The sequence below is a fragment of the Stegostoma tigrinum genome, chromosome 5, assembly GCF_030684315.1.
Source record: "Stegostoma tigrinum isolate sSteTig4 chromosome 5, sSteTig4.hap1, whole genome shotgun sequence".
Classification (NCBI taxonomy): Eukaryota; Metazoa; Chordata; class Chondrichthyes; order Orectolobiformes; family Stegostomatidae; genus Stegostoma; species Stegostoma tigrinum.
In genome coordinates this window covers 8,731,001-8,757,697 of record NC_081358.1, presented here as the reverse complement: position 1 = coordinate 8,757,697, position 26,697 = coordinate 8,731,001, and the positions used below count along the sequence as shown (strand labels likewise).

The 26,697-nt window shown below is 40.6% G+C and overlaps 1 protein-coding gene across 1 annotated transcript in view; it reads left to right on the top strand.

Annotated features, from left to right (window-relative positions):
• Positions 1–26,697, top strand: part of fbxl2 (F-box and leucine-rich repeat protein 2) — a 131,159-nt gene that overhangs the window by 53,736 nt on the left and 50,726 nt on the right. The window contains exons 4-7 of the mRNA XM_059645817.1: positions 341–415; positions 12,727–12,821; positions 20,611–20,679; positions 20,764–20,859. Coding sequence (XP_059501800.1) covers positions 341–415; positions 12,727–12,821; positions 20,611–20,679; positions 20,764–20,859 — 335 coding nt within the window. The remainder of the gene's footprint in view (positions 1–340; positions 416–12,726; positions 12,822–20,610; positions 20,680–20,763; positions 20,860–26,697) is intronic.

Genomic DNA, 26,697 nt, shown 5'->3' with positions numbered 1-26,697 from the left:
ACACAATTCGCACAAGTTGATCAGTTTTACCCATGTTTCTTTTAATTGGTCAAGCTATTCAAGTCCACAGGTCCACATTTTAAAATGGTAACAGTGAAATTTTGCAGCAGGAGGAACCAAGAATCAAAGTACTTGCATTTTAGGGAAATACTTTAATGTACTGTGAGAATACATGAAAATGAAATAATTGAGCTACGGAGAATAGTTATTTGCATTTTAAGCATATTTTGTATTGTGCTGGACCATCAAAACCCAGAAGCTGGATTGCCCATGAGATCTATTTATTTTGATGTTGATGTGACACTGACAAATATGCTATAATTGCTGAACTATTTTACAGGCATGGAATATCCTAGCATTGGATGGCAGCAACTGGCAGAGGATTGACTTGTTTAATTTTCAGACAGATATAGAGGTAAATTGCAAAACGTTTCATTGTGTTATTTATACTACAGTATTGTTCAGAATTATTTGAATTGGTAATTCAAATGGCCAAAAGTACACCTTGATGCTTATGTCAAATAAATTTTAGTGAACTTATTGGAGCAACTTGGCTTAATTTTTTTTAAGGCTCATCTGACCTAAATTTGTATCTTAATCTAGGTAATATGACCTTCTATTATTCTAGTGATTATACATTAATTCAGAACAGACTGCCGATTCTGAGTATATAGTCTCATTTTCAATTAAATTTTGCGTTTGAGTAAATTTTCTGTATGTCAATTAAATGATATCAGAGATGGAGAAATACACTCATGGCACTGTGATTGCAGGAGCCAAATTGTTTACAGTTGACCCATTTAAATTGCTAACAAGAGCTTTGTGACTCAAAACAACGTTTACTTTTTGTTTACACAGCTAGCCAAACATGAAATATTGTTGTGGTTTATCTGATGAATTTACAGTTTGCATCTTTACACATTTAGAATGTCTTTATAGAATTTGTAGCTCTCATCAAGTATTCTTTGGTTAAGGATCCATTCTGTTCTCTGGTTGACAACAGCAACGTAAAAAAGTCACTTCCTTTGGGTTTTTATTTCAAACTTGTATCTGCTTACTGCCTTGCTTGGATGTCTTTTGTTTAAAATATTTTATATTCATATTGACATTGAATTTTAAAACCTTCAGCATTTATCAGTGATCAACATTCTCGCTTTTGGTGTCCAATAGTGCTACATAGCACATGGACATGTAAAGTCTACTTCTAACTCCTCGGGCCTTTTGTGACCATGTAGTTTGTTTCATTTTTCAGGTCAGTGTCCCTCGCTTAACAATCTACATTCCAAATTTTCAGAGAAGGAAAATTGCTGATCCAGGTTAGAAAAATAATCTGCAGCTGAAATAATACCAGGCAACCATGCAGTATGTTAGTTTGCACATCTGTAGAAAACATCATGCTATTTTCAGTGCCAAGTTCAAATTTAGTCAGCACCCACACAGCTTTGGCACTACAGTTGTACAGTGACTTAATTAAATTGGTATAGTTGTACTATTTGTGAAGCATATATTTTACTGAAACTATCAACTTAAAATGATGCAACAATCAATAAATTGTACACTAATAGTACAGGTAATTCTTTTATCTTGAAGTGAAATTTGTAGGAGATACCTAGGAACAAATTAAGCAATTGTGAAGTAAAACACTTAAGTGCTTGCTTTTGTCAGTAAGCACCATGTTTTGTAATCAGCAAGGACAGAGTTGCGGAACAGTGGAATACCTGCCAGAAATTTAACTTTGAGTAGCAATGCGTGATTCACAGTTTTCTTTATAAATTCCAGTAATAAAGAATTTGTTGCAGCATGATTGCCAGACAGGATGTTGTAATTAATGGCAGCTATTTTGATGATAAAGGTCAATTTGTGTACCCAAGGGTCAGGCCTAATTGAGAAGCCAGTACCAGTTGAGAAGCAATGGTAGCCTTGTAAGGAGGCATTTATAGCTCTAACAAAAATTGTCCATAAAGAAAGACTGGCACTACCTGAAGGATGTGTTATCTACGGAAAGTTAAAGTTACAGATTTGTATCAAATTGAAACAAAAATTATGCAATACTGCAAAGATTAGCAGCAGTGCTAAAGATTTTGAAAAGATTGGAAACCAGTGAGAAATCATCAAAACAATAGGAGAGAAAGTGAAATTGGAGTATGAGAGCAAGCAATATGTAAACAGTTAAAGCTTCTATAAAAAGGAAATGTAAAAGGACAGGGTAGCTTGGAAGCAGTGGTCCCTTTAGAGGATGAGACTGGTCAATTATAAAGTGTCTTATGTCTTATCTGTCTTATGTGTGTGTTTGTGGCTGTCACTGGCTGGATAGCATTCGTTACCCATCCTGAGTTTCACTTGAACTGACTGGCTCTGTAGGCCATTTCAGAAAGCAGTTTAAAAAGTCTGAAATCACATGTAGGCATTCCCTAAAGGCCATTAGCAAATCAAATCGGAATCAATGACAATCAACAATTATTGGTATTAAATTATCCTTTAATTCTAGATTTTACTGAGTTTAAATTTCACCACCTCCATACTGGAATTCAAACCAATGTTTGTACAGCATTAATAATACTGTGGAGCTGGAGGAACACAGCAGGCCAGGCGGCATCAGAGAAACAGGAAAGTTGACACTTCAGTTTGGGACCCTTCTTCAGAAATGGCTCTCTGACTCCAGGATTGGCAGGTCTTACTATCTCTTTGTGCAACATTGGGCTGGATATTGGATTACGAACTCAGTGACACTCCCATTGTGTCACCACTTCCCCTAAAATGCAGAGGTAACAGAGGCATTGAATAAATATTTTTTGAATTTATCTTCACAGTTGAGCACACAGACAGCATACCAAGAATAATTGAAATACATGTAGAAAATCAAAAGACAAAAGGAAGGCAGGAACTTAATGAACATGGTCACTTGAGGAAAATAAACCAGAAAAACTAGTGGTAGTAAAGGCTGGCAAGTTCTTTGGACTTAATGGCCTGCAATCTAAGTCCTTAAAGGAAGTTGTGGTTACGGTAGGCTCTGGTTAGAGATAGTGAATGCATTGATGTAGATATTTTCAATTAGCCTGTTCAGACATGTTTGGACTCACCCTTTAAGGCAAGACTTGAACCTGGGCCTACTGGATCTACACTTTCACTGTACCACAAAGGCTCTTGATTCATTGGTTGTAAGCCTCCAAAGTTAGAGGTTCTGGAAAAGTTCGAGTGAATTGGAAACAGTCTGTGTCACTTCTATTCAAGAAAGCGGAATGGCACAAAACACATGATAACAAAGTGTGAACCTAGATGAACACAGCAAGCCAAGCAGCATCTCAGGAGCACAAAAGCTGACGTTTCGGGCCTAGACCCTTCATCAGAGAGTCTCCCTGACGAAGGGTCTAGGCCCGAAACGTCAGCTTTTGCGCTCCTGAGATGCTGCTTGGCCTGCTGTGTTCATCCAGCTTCACACTTTGTTGTCTTGGATTCTCCAGCATCTGCAGTTCCCATTATCTCTGATCACATTCTCTCAGCATCTACTCTGTCAAGCCTCCTCTGAAACTTGTATGTTTCAACAATGTCATTGCTCACTCTTCTCAACCTCAATGAATATGGGCCCAAGTTTTCCTGAGGAGCTAATGCATACGTTCCAGGATACAGCTTGGTGAACCTTTTGCACTGTTTCCAATGCAATATATGCATTAAGAAAAAAAAATGTACCATCGTACTGCAGTTGTCACCTCACCATGTTGTTTATTGTCAATAGTAAGGCTCTGATTTATATACTCTACCTCCCTTGGAATAAAGGCTAACGTACAAATTGCCTTAAATTATTTGCTTTGTGTGCATGCCAACTTTTACAAGGCCAAGTCCACCTTGATCCCTCAATATGGCAGCGTTCTGCAGTCTCTCTCAAATTTTAATAAATATTCTACTTTTCTACCCTTCCTGCCAAATATTTTCCCACATTATACTTCATCTGGCAACTTTTTCCCCTGCATTTCAGTCACTTAACCATCTCTGTCCCTTTATAAATTTTGTTTCCTCCTCATAACTTGCTTTCCTATTATTCTTTGCATTGTTAGCATATTTGGGTACATTGCAACCTGTCACTCCATGCAAGCCTTAAATATAACTTGTAAATAGATGTAGATGTAGCAGCAATCCCCAAGACATTCCACCAATTATACTTGTCAACCAGAACACGATCCATTAATCATGGCTGGCTAATGAAAAAGAAACAAATCTTCTATCCATTCTAATATACTTCTCTCAAGACCATGGCTCTATTTAGTGCAGTAATCTTTTATATGGCACCTTATCAAATGCCTTTTGTATATCTAAACATCTCTGACCTCTGCTCATTCCCTTTTATCGACCTTGTTTGTTATATTCTCAAAAGGAACACTTAATAAATTTGTCAAACATTATTTTCTTCTCAAAGACAGTGAAGTGCAACCTGAATGGTCATTTTTAAAATATTCTGTTACCATGTCCTTAACAGTGCATTCTAGCGGACTCAGAATATATTGGGTTACAGTACTTGACAAACATGCCTACAGGTTTGTGTTTTGTGCCAGAGATAATGGGAACTGCAGATGCTGGAGAATCCAAGACAACAAAGTGTGAAGCTGGATGAACACAGCAGGCCAAGCAGCATCTCAGGGGCGCAAAAGCAGACGTTTTGGGCCTAGACCCTCCTTCAGAGAGGGTGGTGGGGAGAGGATTCTGAAATTAATAGGGAGAGAGGGGGAGGTGGACCAAAGATGGATAGAGGAGAAGGTAGGTAGGGAGGGGACAGGTCAGTCCAGGGAGGACGGATAGGTCAAGGGGGCAGGATGAGGTTAGTAGGTAGGAAATGGAGGTGCGGCTCGAGGTGGGTGGGGGGGGATGGGTGAGAAGAAGAACAGGTTAGGGAGGCAGGGACAAGCTGGGCTGGTTTTGGGATACAGTGGGGGTAGGGGAGATTTTGAAGCTGGTGAAATCCACATTGATACCATTGGGCTGCAGGGTTCCCAAGCGGAATATGAGTTGCTGTTCCTGCAACCTTCGGGTGGCATCATTGTGGCACTGCAGGAGGCCCAGGATGGGCATGTCGTCCAAGGAATGGGAGGGGGGAGTTAAAATGGTTCACGACTGGGACGTGCAGTTGTTTATTGCGAATCTAGTGTCAGTGTTCTGCAAAGCGGTCCCCAGGCCTCCGCTTGGTTTCCCCAATGTCGAGGAAGCCACACTGGGTACAGTGGATGCAGTATACCACATTGGCGGATGTGCAGGTGAGCATCTGCTTGATGTGGAAAGTCATCTTGTGGCCTGGGATGGGGGTGAGGGAGGAGGTGTGAGGGCAAGTGTAGCACTTCCTGCTGTTGCAGGGGAAAGTGCCGGGCGTGGTGGGGTTGGAGGGGAGTGTGGAGTGGACAAGGGAGTCGTGGAGAGAGTGGTCTCCCCGGAAGGCAGACAAGGGTGGGGATGGAAAATTGGCTTTGGTGGTGGGGTTGGATTGTATATGGCGGAAGTGTTGGAGGATGATGCGTTGTATTCGGAGGTTGGTGGGGTGGTATGTGAGGACGAGGGTGGTTCTCTTTTGGCGGTGATTGCGAGGGGGCGGTGTGAGGGATGAGTCGCGGGAAATGCGGAAGACACGGTCGAGGGCGTTCTCGACCACTGCAGGGGGATAATGTTGCGGTACTTGAAGAACGAGGACATCTGGGATGTGCAGGAGTGGAATGCCTCATCCTGGGAGCAGATGTGGCCGATGTGAAGGAATTCTGAATAGGGGATGGAATTTTTGCAGGAAGGTGGGTGAGGCAAGGTGTATTCTAGGTAGCTGTGGGAGTCAGTGGGCCTGAAATGGACATCGGTTTGTAGGTGGTTGCCTGAGATTGAGACAGAGGTCCAGGAAGGGTGAGGGAGGTGTTGGAGATGGTCCCACTGAACTTAAGGCTCGGGGGGATGTTGTTGGAGAAGTGGATGAACTGTTCGCGCTCCTCTTGGAAGCACAAGGTGGCACCGATACAGTCATCGATACTCCCTGGACTGACCTATCCCCTTCCTCCCTCCCCATCTGTACTGTCCTGTCCACCTATCTTCTCTATCCATCTTCAGTCTGCCTTCCCCTCTCTCCCTATTCATTTCAGAATCCTCTGCCCATCCCCCTTTTCCGATGAAGGGTCTAGGCCCTAAACGTCAGCTTTTGTGCTCCTAAGATGCTGCTTGGCCTACTGTGTTCATCCAGCTCCACACTTTGTTATGCTGAGAGATTGTTTTTGCTTGTGATGAGGTCTAAAAGTAGGTGATGTAATTTAATAATGAAGGGACTTTGAATTAAGACAGTGAGGAAGAGGAGTAACTTCTGACTTGAGAAGACTGAAATGTATATTGAGCATATTCAAATCTCCAGCTCAGATTTGATCGACAAGTGAGAAAAATATTACAGAAGACAGGCAAGAAAGTGGAATTAAGCCCAAAGGGAGATCAGCCATGAAATTCATTGAATGGTGAACAGACCAGATTGGCCACTTCTGCTCTATAAGTGATCTCTTTCCATTAATTTTTTTTTTTATTTTTTGAAACTGTGTATTTCTGTCATGCTTGGATTCAATGATGCAGTACCCAGAAGACCTAAAGATTCGCAACCTTATAAGTGAAGGAAGTTTTCCTTTGTGAAATCCCAAATGATTGATCCTTTATTGTTGAGATTGTGGCCCTGTTCTCTAGATTCACGTCAGATCTACAGCACAGAAAAATGCCCATAGAGTCTGTGCCAATCAAAAACAACCACCTAAGTATTCCAATCCCATTTTCCAGCGCTTGGCCGATAGCCTTGTATGCTTTGGCATTGCAAGTGCACATGCTTATTTCTTCAACGTTTCGGAATTTCAGCTCCTGCCACCATTACAGTCAGAGTTGCAGATTCCCACCACCTCAGATGAAAAAAAAGGTTTTCCTTGCATTTCTTCTCAACCTCCTGCTCCTTATCTTAAATCTATGCCCCCTGGTCTTTGATCCCTCCATCATGGGGAAAAGGTTCTTCCTGTTTTCCCTATCTGTGCCCCTCATAAACTTATACATCTCAATTGTGTCCCTTCTCTTTTCCTCTGCTCTAAGAAAAACAATCCCAGTCTATTCAATCTTCGTAACTAAAAGTCTCCAGTCCAAGCTGTAACTCTCCAGTCCAAAGTAAATGTCCTCCACATCCTGTCCAGTGCTATCACATCCTCCCCTAAAATATGGATTTCAGAACTGCACACAGTATTCAAGCTGAGGCCTAATTAACAACAACTGACTTTTTAAACTCCATTCCTTAATATATAAAGACAAGCTATGTTATGCTTCCTTAACTGCTTTATCCAACTACCCTGGTACCTTAAGGGACCAGTATCTAAGCACAACGGGGTCCGTCTGTTTCCTAGTGCTTCCCAGGGTCCTACTGTTCATCATGTAGGCTCATGCCTATTTTGTCCTGCCCAGGTCACCTCACTTTTTTTGTCCTTTTTGCATACTTATCCAGACTGAATTCAACCTACCACTGATCAGCCTGTCTATATCTTCCTGTAATCTGTCCTCCTTAATATTGACCCTCCACCACCACCAATTTTTGTATCATCTGCAAATTTACTGATCAACCCTGCTACATTCAAGTGTGAATCATTTACATAAATTGCAAACAAAAGAATCTCCAACACTACAATAATAAAATGTGAGGCTGGATGAGCACAGCAGGCCCAGCAGCATCTCAGGAGCACGAAAGCTGACGTTTCGGGCCTAGATCCTACTTCAGAGAGGGGGATGGGGTGAGGGTTCTGGAATAAATAGGGAGAGAGATGTGGAGGTGGACCGAAGGTGGAGAGGAGAGTATAGGTAGGGAGGGAATAGGTCAGTCCAGGGAAAACGGACAGGTCAAGGAGGTGGGATGAAGTTAGTAGGTAGGAGATGGAGGTGCGGCTTGGGGTGGGAGGAAGGGATGGGTGAGAGGAAGAAGAGGTTAGGGAGGCAGAGACAGGTTGGACTGGTTTTGGGATGCAGTGGGTGGAGAGGAAGAGCTGGGCTGGTTGTGTGGTGCAGTGGGGGGAGGGGACGAACTGGGCTGGTTTTGGGATGCAGTGGGGGAAGGGGAGATTTTGAAGCTGGTGATGTCCACATTGATACCATTGGGCTGCAGGGTTCCCAGGCGGAATATGAGTTGCTGTTCCTGCAACCTTCGGGTGGCATCATTGTGGCACTGTAGTAGGCCCATGATGGACATGTCATCTAAAGAATGGGAGGGGGAGTGGAAATGGTTCGTGACTGCTGCTGGGCCTGCTGTGTTCATCCAGCCTCACATTTTATTATCTTGGGTTCTCCAGCATCTGCAGTTCCCATTATCCCAAATCTCCAACACTGCCTGTTGGATCCCAGTGGATGCGGACTTCAAGTTGGAAAAATACCTATTAACCATCGCCCTGTGTTCTCTGCCACTCAGCCAATTGTGGATCCAGTTTGCCAAATTTTTTTGGATCCCATGGGCTTTTCTAAGAGTCTCCCTTGTGGGACTTTATGGGAAAAATCCCACAGCCAACAATGTCTGTGTGGAGTCAAACTTCTTCAGAATTTTGTGCGTTTCAGTGAGATTGCCACTCATGCTTCAGAGTGTGCAGGCATAATTTTAATCGTACTGTCATAGCAGTGCAGCACAACATCATCCTCCTCTTCTCTACATCTCTTTCTCTCCTCCCCGCCCCCCAAGTACCTGGGACCAATCTAGTGAATGTTGGATGTGCCACCCTAAAGGGCTCTCATCCCCCTGAAACAAGGACCAATGTGGTGTTTGCCATCCTAATTACCTTCTGTGCTCTACATGCTAATTTTACGTTCCTTTGTACGAGTGCACCCAAGATCCTTTGAGCATCAACATCTTAGTTTTCAACTTTTGGAATCGGAAAATAACATTCTACCTTTTTGTTAACTCTTAGTACCAAAGTGAATAATCTCATGTTTCCCCACGTTGTACTCCACCTTGTTATCTACTCAGTTAACCTTTCTGTACATCTTTGCAGTTATATAGTGCTCTTCACAGCCTACATCCCCACCCAGCTTTGTGCCATCAACAAGCCTAGATGTGTTACTCTCTGTCTCTTCGGCACTCTATTAGTTGCCACCTGCCAAAGTGAAAATGCCCTGTTTGTCCCAACTTGTTGCTTCCTGCCTGTAAACCGGTCCTCTATCCATGCTAATATATTACCCCCTCCACCCCCCATTCCACTAGTGCCACTGTACTAATTACATCCTCAAAAATATCTAACTAATTCATTGCACGCAATATTTTATAATGAGTGAAATATTCTTTTGATCTGATCATACTGACTTTTTTAATGCATTAAGACTTTGTTGCCGATAGATTCCAGCTTTTGCCTGATAACTGATGTTCCCGTTTTTCTCCCTTTCTCCTTTTCTTGAAGTTAGTTTCCTAATTTCCAGTTCACTTGGGCTGTTCTTGAGCCTATTAAATTTTGGTGAACCATATCCAGTGCATCCACTATTTTTACAGCAGTTGCTTTCAGGGCCTTGGGACATCTGTAGGCCATCTGGTTGTGCAGATTTGTCAGATTTTGAGGTAATTAATACCTGCAGAGAAAAAGCATTGGAGAAACTTAATAATCGTGTGAACTCATAACTTATTCTATTTGTGATTTCTGTCCACAACCTCAAAGACAAATATTTGTTCAACGAGTCTACTATTTCATCGTTGCCCATGCTCATTTCTGTTGTCTGTATGCCTAAGGAGTTTTTACTTTTAAGTAGTTCCCTCTTTTAAATACTTAGTTTAAAACCTTGTGCAGACTTTTTAATTTCTAGTTAGTTTGTGGTGTTTACATTTTTTCCAGTTTTATCAATGATTGGTCATTTGCTAATTTCAGAAACATTTCCACTTTTAACGCTAACTGTTCTTCTTTTTAATATCGTTTGTCCTTAAACCTAGTATTGTATTTGACTTTCCTAGTGATCCAGGGATAGATCATACTTGCTAAGTTTTTATTTTTCAATGAAGTGTGTCTTTGTTGAACATAGTGTTGTTTCTTTAAATGTTTCTCACTGCTTATTTGCTGTCAAAACTTGTAACATCAGTAAACATGGCAACCCAATTTATGTACAGCAGATTTCCACAACAACACTGTTAAAGAATGGGGAGTGAAACAGCCTGAAATTGGAGAAGTAGTTCCTTACCATTTGCCATCCATTCTCTTTCCAAGTTTGACTTTTCCCTGATTAGTCGCTCCAGTGTGCATTTTCAAGGTTGACTTGGAAATTTCACAGATGAGTTTACTTCTGCCCTTTTTTATACGTTGAGCATTGATTCACAGCAAAATCCTTTCATTTGGAGATGTTTCCTCCATGCATTGAAAGCCCTGACAGTTGTGGCCTTAAGATTTTGCAATTCCATTTGTTGTCTCCCTTATGGCACCCTCTTGCCATCTGTTTGCTTCAGCAGTGCTCAGCTCTCTTGATAAGACTGGACTTTGGCTCTCTCTTCAGAGTTTTTAGTTGGGGCTCCTATGTCTGTGCTTCACTTTCTACCTGTAATCGGACAGCAAACTCAGCAATGGCCTAATATTGGCCGTCTCCTCTAAAAGCCAGCTCTGGTGGGCAACTGTTGAGCATTGGCTCAAGGACAGGAAATTATTCTGACTTAAATTCCAAACACTCCAGGGAAAAATTCAACTCATTTTCTCTCCTCATTCTTGCAATCAAATGTATTGCTTCACACTTTTGTGTTGAATTTGATCTGCCATGTCCCTGGCTACTCCATCACCCCATCTATGCCCACTTGGACTCTTTCACTATCTTCCTCGCTGTTCAGTACATTTAAAGTTGTCTGGCAGTTTCACCTTGCATGCTCAAGTCCAAGTTTGGTTCTGAGCGTTGAAAGCCTCTTCCTTTCCCTGTGTTCGTATTTCCAAGTAAAAGCTATTACCTACTATTGTTCTCTATGCCTTAGCCACTTTGTCTTCATGAGGTGTTGTTCCCATTTTTCCCATGTTTACTAAAAAATTTAAGATCTGATACTTTATAACGTACCTTTTTGGCAAACAATATTCGCAACGTCAGAAGGGTAACTTTTCCCTGATTGGTTACTAAACTGAGAATTTTCTTGCTGACTTGGAGATTTTGGAGTGAGTTTAATTCTGTAACAGTTAACTGCGCTATATTGCCTCATTTTAAAAACTCAAACAGTTTAATCAGATGTGACTTTCCCTTAGATTTGTGCGGCTTCTACTTTATTAGCTCATACATGTCCATGTTTCTGTTGATTTTCTTGTTTTTCTAAATTATAATTTCAAGTGACTTCCCCCACCACCATTATTAAACTGACTCTCCCATTGTTAACAGGTTTATATTTATCCACTTTTTGAGCAAGGATGGAAGATTTTCAATCTGCCATTCTATTGATACCATCCCTGAACCCAGAGAGGATTTGGAGATTGTACCAACACCTTTGTATTTTCCACCTCCTTTAAATTTTATCAGTCAGATGAGATGCATCCTAACTGGCTGTGGTGGCTTACCAGCCTTTAAATGCTTTCAGGGTCAGTAGTACTTCCCAATTATCTATTGTTCTTGGCAGGAACTGGACAACCTCCTTGTTTACCATATCTTTGGCAAAGTTTTCTTAGTAAACACTGCTGCGAAGTCTGTAAAATGATGAAGGGGCTTGGGAAGACAGATTTAGAATTGATCTTCTGCTTATGGGGGCAAGTCCAAAGCTACGAGTTGTAAATATAATGTTTACTAGTAAATGGAATAAGAAGTTCAAGAGTAAATGGATAGGATATGGAGCTTCAGTATTTGGAATACTCTCATACCTGACAACCAGTGTAGGTACTTTTGGTTGGTATTATAGTAGGAAGCACAGCAGCCAATGTGCATGTAGCAATGTTCAACATCCTGCAGTGCTCTGTGACTTTGTACAGGGTGGAAGAGCACATTGAACCATTTCTTGGAAACTAGATAAGTACATGAAGGCAAAAGGCATAGAAGGATTTGCTGACCAGGCTAGATGAACTAAGGTGCCAGGAGGCTCATACAGAGCCAGAAATACAGCATACATCAGTTAGACTAAATGGCATGCTACTGTTCGAGATTAGTGACTGCATTTGTTCAAATTTTGATGATCTTAGCATGAGCAAAGATTCCATTTTAGACTTGGCACAGTTCACTTGTCTACAAGCTCTATAAACGGCAGTTTTAATGAGGAACTCTTTAAGAGTAGTTTGAGATAATTTGGATTTGTTTGAATGCTCTAGAGAGTCTCTCTCAAAAGTGTGCAGAATCCCTTTTATTTTGTAAGAATCTCTCTTCACATTATACTGTAGATTTTCCTCCTTGGATTTTCTAAAATTTGTTGAAATAAGGCAAAGCCTAGATCTTCAGCAGAATGAGAGTTTAATTAATTGGGTTGTGCATCATCCATTTTGCACATATGTAGTTGTTATTATTAGCTCATTAGATCCAGGCATATACCGCATCAAACCTCAAACTTTTTACTGTGGATTTTTGGAAGTCAGAAATAAAACACAGTGCAGAAATACTGAACAGACCTGAAAAGGATCATGGACCTGCATTGTTAAATGCGGGACCAAGTAGTTCCAACAAGTTCTGTTTTACTTTATTTCCTCGTCCTTGAATTACCGCTTACTGAAATACCAGTTCACATTTTTGGGGGAAAGCAAAGTTTATTATGTTTGATATCCGTATTACTCACCTCTCTACCTCTGAACATAGGGTCGTGTAGTGGAAAACATTTCGAAACGATGTGGAGGATTCCTACGTCAACTTAGCCTACGGGGGTGTCTTAGCATTGGTGATGCTTCTCTCAAGTAAGTTTTTTTTAAAAGAAATGTTTTGGAAATTGGTATAAAGCGCTAGAAGTTTTTCAATAAGAATGAACTGCATGTAAAACAAACGTTCCATTATAATCATTATTTTAGATGTATTATGTAATGTTGTTTGATTTCAATGATTGCTCCTCTGAGTGCTTCTTTCCTGACTCTGATTTAAGGGATTGGAATAAGAAGAGTAAAATTTCCAGCATGAATGTACACTGAAAAGCTGTGGCGCTTTTTATTTTCTGAAATCTGATTTTGTCTTCCTTTTGTCTACATTTTTCCAAATTCAATAGTGGTATCTGATTTTGTGTTGTAGAACAGATTATTAATTATACAGTTATCAATTCCTGATAAGTTGCTGATTTGCAACGCTTTTACTAAACACTTTGTTTAGTGTTGCTGTATTCCTGAATTAAGTTGACATATGTTTTGGACTCTAAATCATTCACTTCTTTTTGATGTGCACACTAAACGATGTGCACACTAAACTATGTGCATAAATTCATTAAATTTGGAAGAATTGTATGCATTTCTTTGTGGAGTCAAATGTGTTTGCTTTTCCTCCAGGCCATTTCTGACTGCACCAGTCACAATACAATTTCATTCTCCCTGGTTGTGATATTGGGTTGCTAAAAATATATTCTCGGTCTGAAACAAGTTAGATCTATGCATCATGTTTTGAACATAAGAATATCAGATGAGAAATTTGAGTTGTATTCGTAACGGACCAGAGGCTGGTCCACTTTATATACTGTAAATTTATTGGTACCTTTTATTTTCTTAGCCAGCTCACAAGAATTTCTCTTTTAGGGATGTGTGTTCTCTGTCCTGAGGTCCTGAGCAATCTGATTTGTCAATCACCGAACTTTGCTGTTCTTTGATTCTTCGATATATTTTTATTTCCCATTAAACAATTGAGAAACGTATCGGCCATGATTGAATGGCAAAGAAAACTTGACAGGCTGCATGCCCTAATTCTTCTCCTCATATCTTATTGTCAGTTTACCTTTTTTTCGTAACTTATTTTTATAACTGCATTTATCTTCCTTATTGCATTTAATAAAACAAATATGTGGCAGTAGTTGGGTTTTGGTTCTCATGTATCACCTCATCAACCTCTGGATTCAACCCATCATTATCTGCCACTTCCACCACCTGCAATCTGACCCCATGACCAAGAATCTAGTTCCCTCCCCATCTTTCCCTGCCTTCCGGAGGGACCGCTCTCTCTACGACTCCCTTGCCTGCTGCACACTCCCCACAAGCCCCACCATCCCTGGCACTTTTCCCTGCAACCGCAGGAGGTGCTACACCTGCACCTACCCTGATCTCCATCCCAGGCCCCAAGGAAACCTTTCACATTAGTGGATGTGCAGGTGAACATCTGTTTAATGTGGTATATTGTATCCACTGTTGCTGATGTGGCCTCCTGTACATCTGGGAAACTAAGCAGAGGTTTGGGGACTGCTTCATGGAGCACTGACGCTTGGTTCATGACAAACAATAACATCTCCCAGCCGCACACCACGTCAGTTCCCCCTCCCAGTCCTTGGATGACATGTCCATCCTGGGCCGCCTCTAGTACCGCAACGATGCTCTGGTGCGGCCGCGTTTGGAGTATTGTGTACAGTTCTGGTCACCGCATTATAAGAAGGATGTGGAAGCTTTGGAAAGGGTGCAGAGGAGATTTACTAGGATGTTGCCTGGTATGGAGGGAAGGTCTTACGATGAAAGGCTGAGGGACTTGAGGCTGTTTTCATTAGAGAAGAAGGTTGAGAGGTGACTTAATTGAAACATATAAAATAATCAGAGGGTTAGATAGGGTGGAAAGGGAGAGCCTTTTTCCTAGGATGGTGACGGCGAGCATGAGGGGGCAGGGCTTTAAATTGAGGGGTGAAAGATGTAGGACAGATGTCAGAGGTAGTTTATTTACTCAGAGTAGTAAGGGAACGGAACGCTTTGCCTGCAATGGTGGTAGATTCGCCAACTTTAGGTACATTTAAGTCGTCGTTGGATAAGCTAATGGACATACGTGGAATAGTGTAGGTTAGACGGACCTCAGATCGGTATGACAGGTCGGCACAACATCGAGGGCTGAAGGGCCTGTACTGTGCTGTAATGTTCTATGTTCTATGTTCTATGATGCCACCCGAAGGCTGGAGCACGTCATATTCTGCCTGGGAACCCTGCAGCCCAATGGTCTCAATGTGGACTTTACAATCTTCAAAATCTCCCCACCCCTGACCTCATCCTAAGATCAGCCCATCTTGTCCCTGTCTCCTGAACTGTCTGTCTTTTCTGCCACCTGTCCACCCCTCCCTCCTCACTGACCAACCCCCACCCCAACTCCTACCTGCACTCATCTGTACTGGCAACATCCTCATTGCCTTGACCTGTCTCTCTTCTATCCACCTATCTGCTCTTCTATCCAACTTTTATCATTGTCTCCCCCTCCCTATTTATTTCGGAGCCCGCTTCCCCTCCTCCATTTCTGAAGAAGGGTCCTGACCCGAAACGTCAGCTTTACTGCTCCTCTGCTGCCTGGCTTGCTGTGTTCATCCAGCTCACCTTGTCATCTCGGACTCCAGCATCAGCAGTTCCGACTACCTCTGAGGTTTTGGTTGTTCTGTGCTTTCTCCCTGTCTTTGGCTTACACTAGATATTCTGCATTCTGTTAATCAAAACTGTTTTTTGGCAACCCCCACCTTCAATAAAGAAGAAAAGTACTACCAGTAAGGAGAGTTATACTGTGTTTTTGAGACACATTGATCTGAGCAGCAGTTAATCCTTCAGTGTGTACTAAACTATTTGTAGATTCACTTTTCTATTTATTTGCTCGCTTTCGATTTGGAGGGTTGTTCCTGTTGATTACTTTGCTGCTTTTGTAATATCAACTGGATCCCATGCATTTATGCTTGGAATAATTTAATAGTCATTCTCCAAGCACATTTTTTCCCTTTATAAGTGGCTCAACTTTATCCTCAGTGATGGATTTGTACGTGAGATGATCTTTTAATGATTACATTATCCATTGCCATCCTTTGGGAGGCTTAAAGGTAGGTTATTTGAGCCAACTTTCAACCCTGGAGCTCTGTACAGATGACAGATTTACCAGTTGGTTGGAGATTATTCAGTCTCTTCATTCTTGTTTCGTTAATTGATAATTGTCAATAATTCCTGTATGAAAGCAATCTGAATTCTTAGTTGGTTGGAACCAAGCACAATTTTTGTGTACGATGAACAGATCCTTAATATAAACTGTAAGTTACATAGTGTTTTGGAAAAGGAGTAGGCCGTTTGAGCCTGCTTTAACATTCTATAAGATTATGGGTGATCTCTGAATATTGATCTGAAGGTGCAAATACTGAAGAGTGCATTGAGCATCATCAACTGTGAAGGTATGCAGACTCGTAGGCAAAACAGTTTACAATCTCTGGAGAAACTTCTAACTTTCAGGTCCTCCTCATAATCCCAATAACAAGCTGTATCATGTCAGTGTAATCTGTAACATATTGCTAACAAACTATGAACTGTTTCTTGTTCCATTCAAGAGTTTCTTCCAGCTAAACCAGCAAGTTGTTTCCCTCTACTTTGCTGGATCAAGCTGTTGATGTCGAGTGTTAGAAACTGGTGGCAGCCAACTCACTACAGTGAGGTACAGGCCTGTTTGACTGTCCAGATAGCAGTCTCAAATCCAGTTTCCAGTTTGTCCTCATTACATTTGGCTCCCTTGTCAGTCGATCTGATTCAGTTTTGAATAACTTCAGTAAACCAGCCTCCACTGTGTCTTGGGGTGGGGGAAAAAACATTCTGCAGACTATTGACGCTTTTTGAGAGAGAATTCCACTTCCTCCTCCACCTCAAAAGTGAGGCTTTATTCTTTCTTTGTCCTTTCTCTATACGGACAAACCTCTCAGAATCCATCCTGTTAGTTCCCTTTTTTAAAAAAATATCATATAAACCAGTGCTTAAGGGCCTAATGTGTTCAGACTTTACTCATAAGATAAGGCCTTCATCTTAGTCATCAGTACTAACTAATTAGAATAATTTTGCTTGACCTGAGATGACTATGGGCTTTGGCACGTTTTAAATTCAAGCGATAGCCTTCATTTCCACCTTCAAGATGTTTGCCTATCTCTTGAGAATTTGATCCTATTTTTAGGAATATTTCTGAAGGACAATGATCTATTTGCTTCAGGGGATGTGGGAGGTGCAGGCTGGATTGCGGTACCTGGAGATGCCGGCGCATGGCTGCCCCTGGTAATCTGACTCTTTACATATCTCAGGGATGGGACCATTGATTTATTTTGAGAGGAAGGTTAGTTGCCCATCCAAAATGCTGCCTGTTTCTGAGCACTTACAGGCCACTGACAAATCTGTTGGCAGAAAATATCACTTTTTTCCTTATTCTGCTTGTTTGTCAGCATTACAGCGGCCAGAGAACCAGATTTCAAGTATCAAAAATTATCCTCCTTATCTAACGTCATGTCTAATTCGGAGAAAACTCTTAATGAGACCCAGATAAGACAGTTTGTTTTTGATTATTTTGAAGAGAACACCGACAACCACCTCAAGCAGTCTTGATCTTTCACTTAGCTCAGTGCAAAGATCTCAAAACTGTTTAAGAAGCAAGACCCTTAAATTCCTGTGAAGATAAATGAACTGAAAGCACACAGTACCACCATATCTTTAAGGCTTCCTTTGAATATATTAAAAAAGTTTTATACTACAAGATTTATATGAAGTGGGAGACATTCTTCAACATCCAAATTGGACTACATTTACCAAAGGATAGCTTTAAGAACCATGGCCCACTTGGCACAGCGTATCTTTGTGAAAGGTTTTAATCAGTCAAAAACGTCCAGTTTAGTTCCAATTAAAACAACCGGGGCGCACTTTATAAGGAAGAAAGTTTTAAGCACATGACCTGTAGCAAGATTTAGTGAACAATTTTTTTGCTGTGCAAGTAACCTCGGTACAGCATCTTGTTAAAAGGATGGACATTTCTAGAAGATGTGGCCCTGTGGGGAACTGAGAAATCTTAGTATTTTGTGTCACAGCTACTCTTTCTAAATTTCGGATCCCCTGCTTATAACGTCTCTTCCCTTGTCTAAACTGAAGAATGAGACTTTTTGAGATGCCTCTCGTGTTGCTTGGTTCACAGCCTGAGATGGGACTGTGGCCACCTGTTAATATTTCTATGGCAATATTCAAGACAGCAGTAGTTTATGATCCTGGAATTGACATCAACTTTCTTTTCAATTGTGTTAATGTGATACCGTATAAACTAAAATTGTTTTTCTTCGTGTGGATCACTGGAAGATTGGATAAGGATAATCTTGGATGAGGAACATGTAAATCGGGATCATTAAAATTTCATTTACCAAGTCACAAGGCCTTTGTTTGGGGCTGGTCTGTTGTTGGAAGCCACCACTCTAAGCCAACTTTGTGGTCGTAAAGCTAAAACTGAAAGCAGACTAAGCTCACTTTGAATAGTGCTTTAAAACATCCCAAGGAAGTTCATGGTTGAATAGATAAATGAAGTCATCAAATTTAAAAAATTAAAATGTAAAATCTCAGGCATGATGACAAAGTAACCAGTTAATCCTTTGGTGCTGCTGGCCAGAGTGCCAAGAGAAAAGTTCTTTGGACAGTAACAGTTATTTTATGCCCACTTGAACAGGCTGTTAGTTTAAGGGTGTTGAGATTTTTTTTCCTGTTCTGCACTAAAGTACCACCCTGCGTAGAGAGGGCAGATGCTCTACAGATGGTTTCCAAGTCTACGCTTGGGGAGACCAAGTGTAGACACTCTGTGTGACAAATAATAACACCTTCTGGTCGCCAACCATTTTAACTTCTGCTCCCCCCACCAGCCACCCAACACCACCACCACCTTGGCAACATGTCCATCCTCGGCCTCCTCCAATGTCACAATGACACCATCCACAAACTGGAGGAGTGTCATCCTCCTATTCCGCCTCAGGATTCTACAGCCCGATGGCCTGAATGTGGAATTCACCAGCCTTAAAATTTCCCCACCCCTAGCCTCATCCCATATCCAAACCTCCTCCTCATCCCCACCTCCTTGACCTGACACAACCTGTCCAACTTCTCTCCCACCTATCCACTCCTCCCACTTCACTGACCAATCTCCACCAAGCCACCTACCTTCCCCTGCCCCACCCCTCTTCTCTATTTATTTCAGAGCTCCCTTCCCCCTCCCCCATTTCTGAAGAAGGGTTCTGACCCGAAACGTCAGCTCATCTATTCCCCTGATGCTGCCTGGTTTGCTGTGCTCCTCCATCTCCATACTGTGTTGTATTTGCAACACTTTATACATTTAACCATGCTAACCCCAGTCTTTGCACATGAAGACTCAGTTAAGCTTTTGGAGATGGTGTGAATGTCATTGAAATTAAAAACCTGGTTGCAAATATGAGCCCATTTGGCTTTCAAGGAAGGAGATGTTGGTATTTCATGTTCCATTGTAAGACGTGTAAAGACCCTGCTGATGTTGAAGACTGCACGACATGTTTTGTGCTTATTCTGGGTAATAGTATTTAACAATTTGACCTCTGTTACAATGTATACTAACAATAGTCGCATGGGTTTACCGTGGATTATAAATTCAAGACTGGGTATTGATGTGATAGCTGCAGATTCCATCCACATCTCAAAATTGTATGTGACTCTTACTTTTGGCGATTGTTCTCTGTCTGGCTCTTGTGCATCGCTTGACTTGTTTGTGCTCTCACGCTGTCTTGCAGTCCCTATCTTCTAAGATTCATTCATCCTGTGCACTGGGCATAAGGACCATGCTGCATCATTATCTTGAGAAAATGTTCTGCCTGGGTTATGATTTGAACCAGTCCAACCTAGCCCCACTGAAATAACATTTTCCTTCTCTTGGATGTTCTGCCAGCTCTTGTGCATTATTCCTTGTGTACTAATCAACTAAAGTAAATAGATACGTTGCACATCAATTCTCCCTTTATCACTGCCTTTTCCATCTCAAAGAAAAGAAACATGTGCCGTTTAAAGTCCTCAATGCTGTCGATTGATTTCACTCCACTTGCTACATTTGTCACCTGGTATATTTTGATACAGTTATTGGGAATAATGCTGGTGTACACTGATACTGAAGTTTGGGCATTACCATTGACCATGTTTCCTTGGTTCTTGACTTGTTCTTCGTGGTGACGTGTTGCAATTTTCTTGCTGCCAGTTAGCCACATCTGTTTGTGTCAGTAATAATAGAGTAGTCTATGTAATTTAGCTTTGTCTGGTAAACATATACATTGAAAACATTTTATCTTTCGTGCTGATTCTGTTTTGTACTTAAATTCATAATTTAAAACAAAGCTGTGGGGATATTTCTTCACTAAAACCATTGTGTATCTTTGGTATTCCCTCCCATAGAGGGTTATAGATGTGCCATCACTGGACATATTTAATACTGAAATAGATCTTTTGGTCTCTCGGGTGATAAGGGGAGTACTGAGAAAGTGGTGCTGAAGCCCAAAGCAACCATAATCATACTGAATGGCAGAGCAAGCACAACAGTCCATACAGCCTCCTGATCCTATTTCTTAAGTTAAGATTCTAAGCTTTCAAAATCATATACCTATACACTGAGAATAATGAATGCTTATCATTCATCTGAAATGAATAATTTGTGCTGTTTAAAAGAATTGTAGAACAGCCCATCAAATTCGATTTCTGATCTTCAGAATACTTTGTTGTTAAATATCTTTGTTTTGCAACTTGTTTTTCTCTTTAGGACCTTTGCACAGAACTGTAAGAATATTGAAGATTTAAATCTCAATGGTTGTACAAAAATTAATGACAGGTGAGTGAAATGTATTTAAATTGAGCTGATGTGTTGTATTTGCACGTTAATAACAACAGTTTCTGTTTACTTTTCTTTTGGCAGCACCTGCATCAGCCTTAGTAAATTCTGCACTAAACTGAAAAACTTGGATCTCACATCTTGTGTATCGATTACGAACAATTCTTTGAAAGCTTTGAGGTAATTATGTTTGCCTTCTTCCTTTAATTATTCTAGTCGTTTTTTTAAAATCACAACTACATTTTGTTCCAACAATTTTATTTACCTTTTTCTTGCAAACAAGCCTAGGATAATAATTGTCTTCCAGGGATGGCTGAAATTTTAAGCTTCAAGTTCTTGCCATCACAGTAATATGGGTATCCAAATATCAGAAACAGCTATATTTATGCAAAGTCTACTGTGATTCTGTTCCTTTTGCACTGTCCTTTGTTTCATTCTACCTTTTTCCTTTTATTTGCTTCTCACACTCACTGACTCTCAAGACTTTGAAGTGTTTTAGTTTGTTTTTAAAACAAGACTTCTAAATTTCATTTCTAATTGGCACTTACCATCCATCTTAAAGATAGAGACTGTTTCCTTTCTGAAAGGACAGAGCTTTACTGGTTGAAGATTGGATTTCATTGTTTAGTAATTATAATGTTTGAAGGCAAAGCAGCTTAGTTAATAGGCACCCTATCTGCCACTGTTAATATTCATTCCCTCCTCTTCTGACGCAAAGTGGTAATGGTGTGTATCTTATTGGTGTGTTACATCGACTCCCCTTCAACAGCATATTCCAAGCCTGCCGCCTCAACCATCCAGAAGGACAAGGCAGGATATGGACGGGGTCGTAGTCATTTTGAAAGTTCTCCTCCAAACACGCACCATTCTGATGTGGGGCTGTACTGTCATTGCTGCACTACTGTTGTATCAAACTCCCAAAGCTCCTTTCCTATTAGTACTGTGGATGTAACTACACCACGTGCATTGAATCAGTTCAAGATGGCGTCACTACAACTTCCTCGAGCATAGTTAGGGATAGGTAACAAATGCAGGCCTTGCCTTCAATGTCCACATCTTCTGAAAGATACACGTGTGTTTGCATTGTGCAGAACTGCAAGGAATGAGACAAGTATTTGCTGTGATTAGAACTGTTTTAAGATAGAACTGTTCTTCCAGCTTGGATTCAAAATAATTGGATGTACAGTATGACTTCTTGCCACAGTGGGACTTGAGGAATTATCGATCTGGCATTTCAAAACTGGTGGAGGAGATCAACAGTGTTATAACTAAGAACTGCACGGTGGTCCACTGCTCTAGTTAAGAGAGCATCACTGTTGGCAGGTTGTACTTCAGTCAGGAGATGCAGGACAGGCCTTTGAAAGTATAAAATAGGCCAGACTTGCTTCTTGGCCCTGGAATTTGAACACTCTGCTGCAGTGTGTCTTTCATGTGGATAAGTTAAAAGTAGACAGCAAGCAGTGAGCAATTTCTGCATCACTAAAAAAATGTGTTTTTGTATTTATGCACAAATCAATGCGTGATCTTTAACAGTAAGCAGTGCTAACTTGTTTTGGTTAAGGAATGTGGAAATGCCAATAATTTGTATTTGAGACCAAGCAGAAGGAGCTTGTTTGTTTTTTTTAAAAAAGTCCTGGAACAATAAATTACTTGCATCCTTTTATGATTTCCGTTGACAGGTTTGAACATTTTATTTAATACTAATGAAGCTGATAAATGATGGCAGTATAGTTTATTTTAATGTTTTTCCGTATCTGCATAATTTTAAAACCGTAATGAGCATATCTTTTACATAATTAAATGCTGGCATTTAAAGTGCCCATTAATCATCATTGTCCACAAGCTCCTCTTTCAGTGTTCAATAGTTGGCCTTTGATTTTGATGTGGTAAACAATTGTCTGCAGACTCATCAATTTTATATTCTATCTAAATTAATGGAAAACTTTGACATCAACTATTAAATTTTAGACTTTTTTAAACACGTGGTTAACAATCTCTTGGAAAAAAGACTGATTATAACGCTTAGCTGATAAAGGTCCACTTCATCCTTTTGTTTTTGTATGCTATGCTAAAACATAAATGAGTATTAAAATTTAGATTCTTAATTCAGGAATGGCTTGATACCCAGTATACATTCTGTACTGCAAACCTATATTAATATTAGCTGGGATAACAAGGTGTAGAGGTGGATGAACACAGCAGGCCAAGCAGCATCAGAGGAGCAGGAAGGCTCTCTCCCTATTTATTTCAGAACCCCCTTCCCCACCACCATTTCTGAAGAGGGGTCTAGGCCCGAAACGTCAGCCTTTCTGCTTCTCTGCTGCTTGATCTGCTGTGTTCATCCAGCTCTACATCTTTTTTTTATCTCAGATTCTCCAGCATCTGCAGTTCCTGCTATCAGTTAATACTAGCTGGACTTGATTATGGTTTAATAAATTGCTAGCAGTTAGCTAAGTTTTTATGGTATATTGTGAACTTCTTGACTTCCATAACACAGCTGCAGTTCTTATTTTGTGAAGACAAATGCTATCTCCCAATAGAACTTTTCATTGTCATCTTAAAGTTGTCTATCTTGAAGCTTGATCTAAGGCTATGGGTTAGTGTTTGTAGCTGTTGAGACCAGTGCTGACTTTCAAGCAATGTTCAAAATGTCATTCAAACATTGTTATTTGGAAGGGAATGATTGTTAGTGCCCTCCATTTTGACATCAAAGCAGACAACACGACAATTTGTCTACCTTTTATAACTCTGCGACTCGGGCCGGGCTACTGACGCATGTCCATAATGCTACTCTTGTACGTGGATCTACGGATGAGATGCTTCAAGGAATGTCCAATAGTAATAATAAAAGAAGCCAAGAAGGAAAGTACTGTGAATGTTGGGAAAGTGTCAGCAGGTCAATTCCGATTGGTGTCTTCCTCAGCACTGGTTAAGAGAGAAAGCAATAAATGTCCTAGGGAAAGTTAATGGTTTTCCCCACACCATATGTAGAGAAACAATTTTATTTACTTAAGTGAACAGTTTAAAGAGCTGTCTACCCCATAAATACCTTTATATAATGTGTAATACGTATGCATTCATCATTTGACAGCATAACACACAAAAATTAGAATGGAAAATGATAGATGCAGTCAATTTGAAGTCCACAAAGCCCTCAGGAATTGGCAGCGCCTTAAATAACACGAGGTAAAATGCTCCAAGTTTTGTGATAACTGGCAAAGGAGTACGTCTGCCTGTATTGATAGCTGCAGATTTTTCAGCAAAGAATTGCTATCATTAGGCATCTGATCCAACTCAGTACCCTCTAAGAGATCTATGGAATCTGTAAGCAGAGCAAATATTAGCAAGGTTCTTCATCTATTCAAGTTGAAGAATGATCACTAAGACACAGGACTGAATTTTGTTGCTCACTTGGAGGATGAACCACTAGGACTAAAGGGAGTGGTGGCCTCATTTAGTGAAACTAGAGACAACATGGTGACACCTACTAGCCAGTGAAGAGTTTTGGAAAACCGTGGTCTGGAGCAGGGTAATTTTGCTGCCTAAAGTCGTAATTGCAGATGGGAAGCATTTGTAGGCTTTGGAGTGCCAATAGCAAAGGCCTACCTTTTGGAATCCTTTGAGGGGCTATTTTGATGAACAAAATGTTCATGTAAGTGGGAAGTAGCACGTAATTGGCTGCTCCAAGACACACTTGACTGTCCACTGGGTGGCTATGCCATCAATTACCCTGCCATATTGCATCATGGTAGATGATGAGCTCCTCTCCAATGCATTAACCCTGCCATATTGACTTCCAACTTGTTGCCAATGGCCTTGAAAATTTTGGGCTCTTATGTCAAAGTGAAGAAACATTAGATTTAAATCTTTTACAGAAAGTGAATAAAGACTGGAAAAGAAAATTAGCTCAAAATAGACAAATGGGTGCTAGAATTGAAGAATTAATGATTTTCCAATCTCCAGTCCTAATTACGTTTTGAAGGAATGAGACTCTACGCTTTGAAAAATATGTTTTCATATTCAGAGTAGTTGTTAAGGGTAACTAACGTTTAAAAAATAAACTCCCTTGTTCCTGCGTGTACAGTCCTATTCTTTTTCTGGGAGTGTATTGCTCTGATCCCTATATGGGACCGTAAACCAAAATAAGCAAATTTGCCAGCCCCACCCAAAATGAAGAAATTCCCAACAAAATTTCACTTTTGAAACTTAAACATAATTCATAATCAATGTGAATTAATAATGAAATAACAGGCCAGTTTTGGTTGTTGTGAGCTATCAATTACACAATCTTTTATATCTTCAATCCTACTTCATGAGTTTACAAGCATTTGCTTCGTTGCCTGCACAAGTGCAACACAATGTGGGCGCTCGGTCTTTCTAACTCTGTCTCCAGTCCGTTTAATCTCTGTTCTCTTTTTCCATGGTTTTTGAGTCTTCAAGTCACCTGCAACAGTAACTCTGCTGTTCCTTGGTTCCCCAGAGATAGTCATCGCCCAATGGTATGCCTCTACCGCACCTCAATGACTCAGTTCATAACAGTCTTCATGGTCCATGTATCCCAGCCAATCCTTTTCCTGACTCCTTTAATAAACCCTCTTAAACTGTCTGGCCAAATTAAAACATAATGAAATTGTACAAGTTGCTGCAAACCTGCTTTAAGCTTTCTTTTCCTTTACAGCCAATTCCGAGTAAATGTTCCTCTTCTATTCCTTCCCCTGCTGCAGCATCTTTGTTTTGGTCAAATGGTGTGCATGTTTAACTTCCTTTTGGTCGTGCAATCTTGAAAGTATTATTGAACATTTTGGAAAATGCCTCATTAAGATATTTCTGTAAGTGATGTAAACTTTCAATTTGTTAATTGCTTTGTCTTTTTGCCATTTGTTGTGCTCCTACCTTATTTAAAGTTGAAATGATGTATTGCAGTCTTCTGCTTTCCTTTAGGACTTGAGAATTCGAATTGAAACTCTGGTAGGACCATTACTAATTATGAGATACCTAAAATAAAGAAGGTTGTATTTGAGGGATAGACCCCAAGTCAAACAGGAATACTTCGTGTATTCAGCCAGGGAGAAAATCCAACAATAAAAGTGCCTCAGATTATCAGCTTCATGTGGCATAATTTAAAAGCATTTAAAATGAAAAGAAGCTGAAGTGAGGCTGAATGAAACTACTGTAATGCTGTCATCTAGTGTTCAGTTTTGGAATTAAAAAAAAGGATCAAGCCAAATGTTTTTAACTTAAATTTCTTTTGAATATTCTAATGCAGCAATGTCTCAAAAGATATTGGTTAGAATTGGAAGAGAAGACCAAGGGTATGGTCAAAGATTAGCTTCTGAGAATCATATAATGGTAAAGAAAGTGGTTCCAATACAGAAAAGTGGGAGTGATCTCAGATCATAAAATATAGATCACTAAAAGCTTTGTAATACGTAGCAAGTTGGGTTGGGATGGTGGTGAAGAAGTTGAGAAAACACAGCAGGGTTTGAATGAAGTCTTTAAAGCTTTGTAAGAGGACAAGGATTTTGAATCCAATGTATTGAAAATTGGGTCAGTAAACTTAATCAGACCAAGATTGGTGTAGACAAATCTAGTGACCTAAGTTTGCCTGTATTGCAGGCAGGAACTTAACAAAGTCAACAAGGATTGAAGAGGTAGATCTGAAAATCAAGCAGACAAGAATTACTGTTGAGGTGGTAGGGGTGGAGCAGGGAGGCGGTGGGTGGGGAGGTAATGTCGGACTGAAAATCCGGTTGATCAGGATGTTGAGTCTGCACGTTGTTGGATTCGGGCCCAGGGGATTAAACAAATTTGCTGCCCATGATGCAGTCTCCTTTATATTGGTGAGACTAAATGTGGACTGGGTGACTGCTTTGCACTCTGCATTCTGTTTTATAGGAGTGACTGATTTTTCATGAAACTCCTTGCTCCCATGCTAACATTTCTGTCCATCGCCCTGCTACAGTTTTCCAATGATGGCTGATGCAAGCTGAAGAAACAAGATCTTATTTCTGCTTGGGC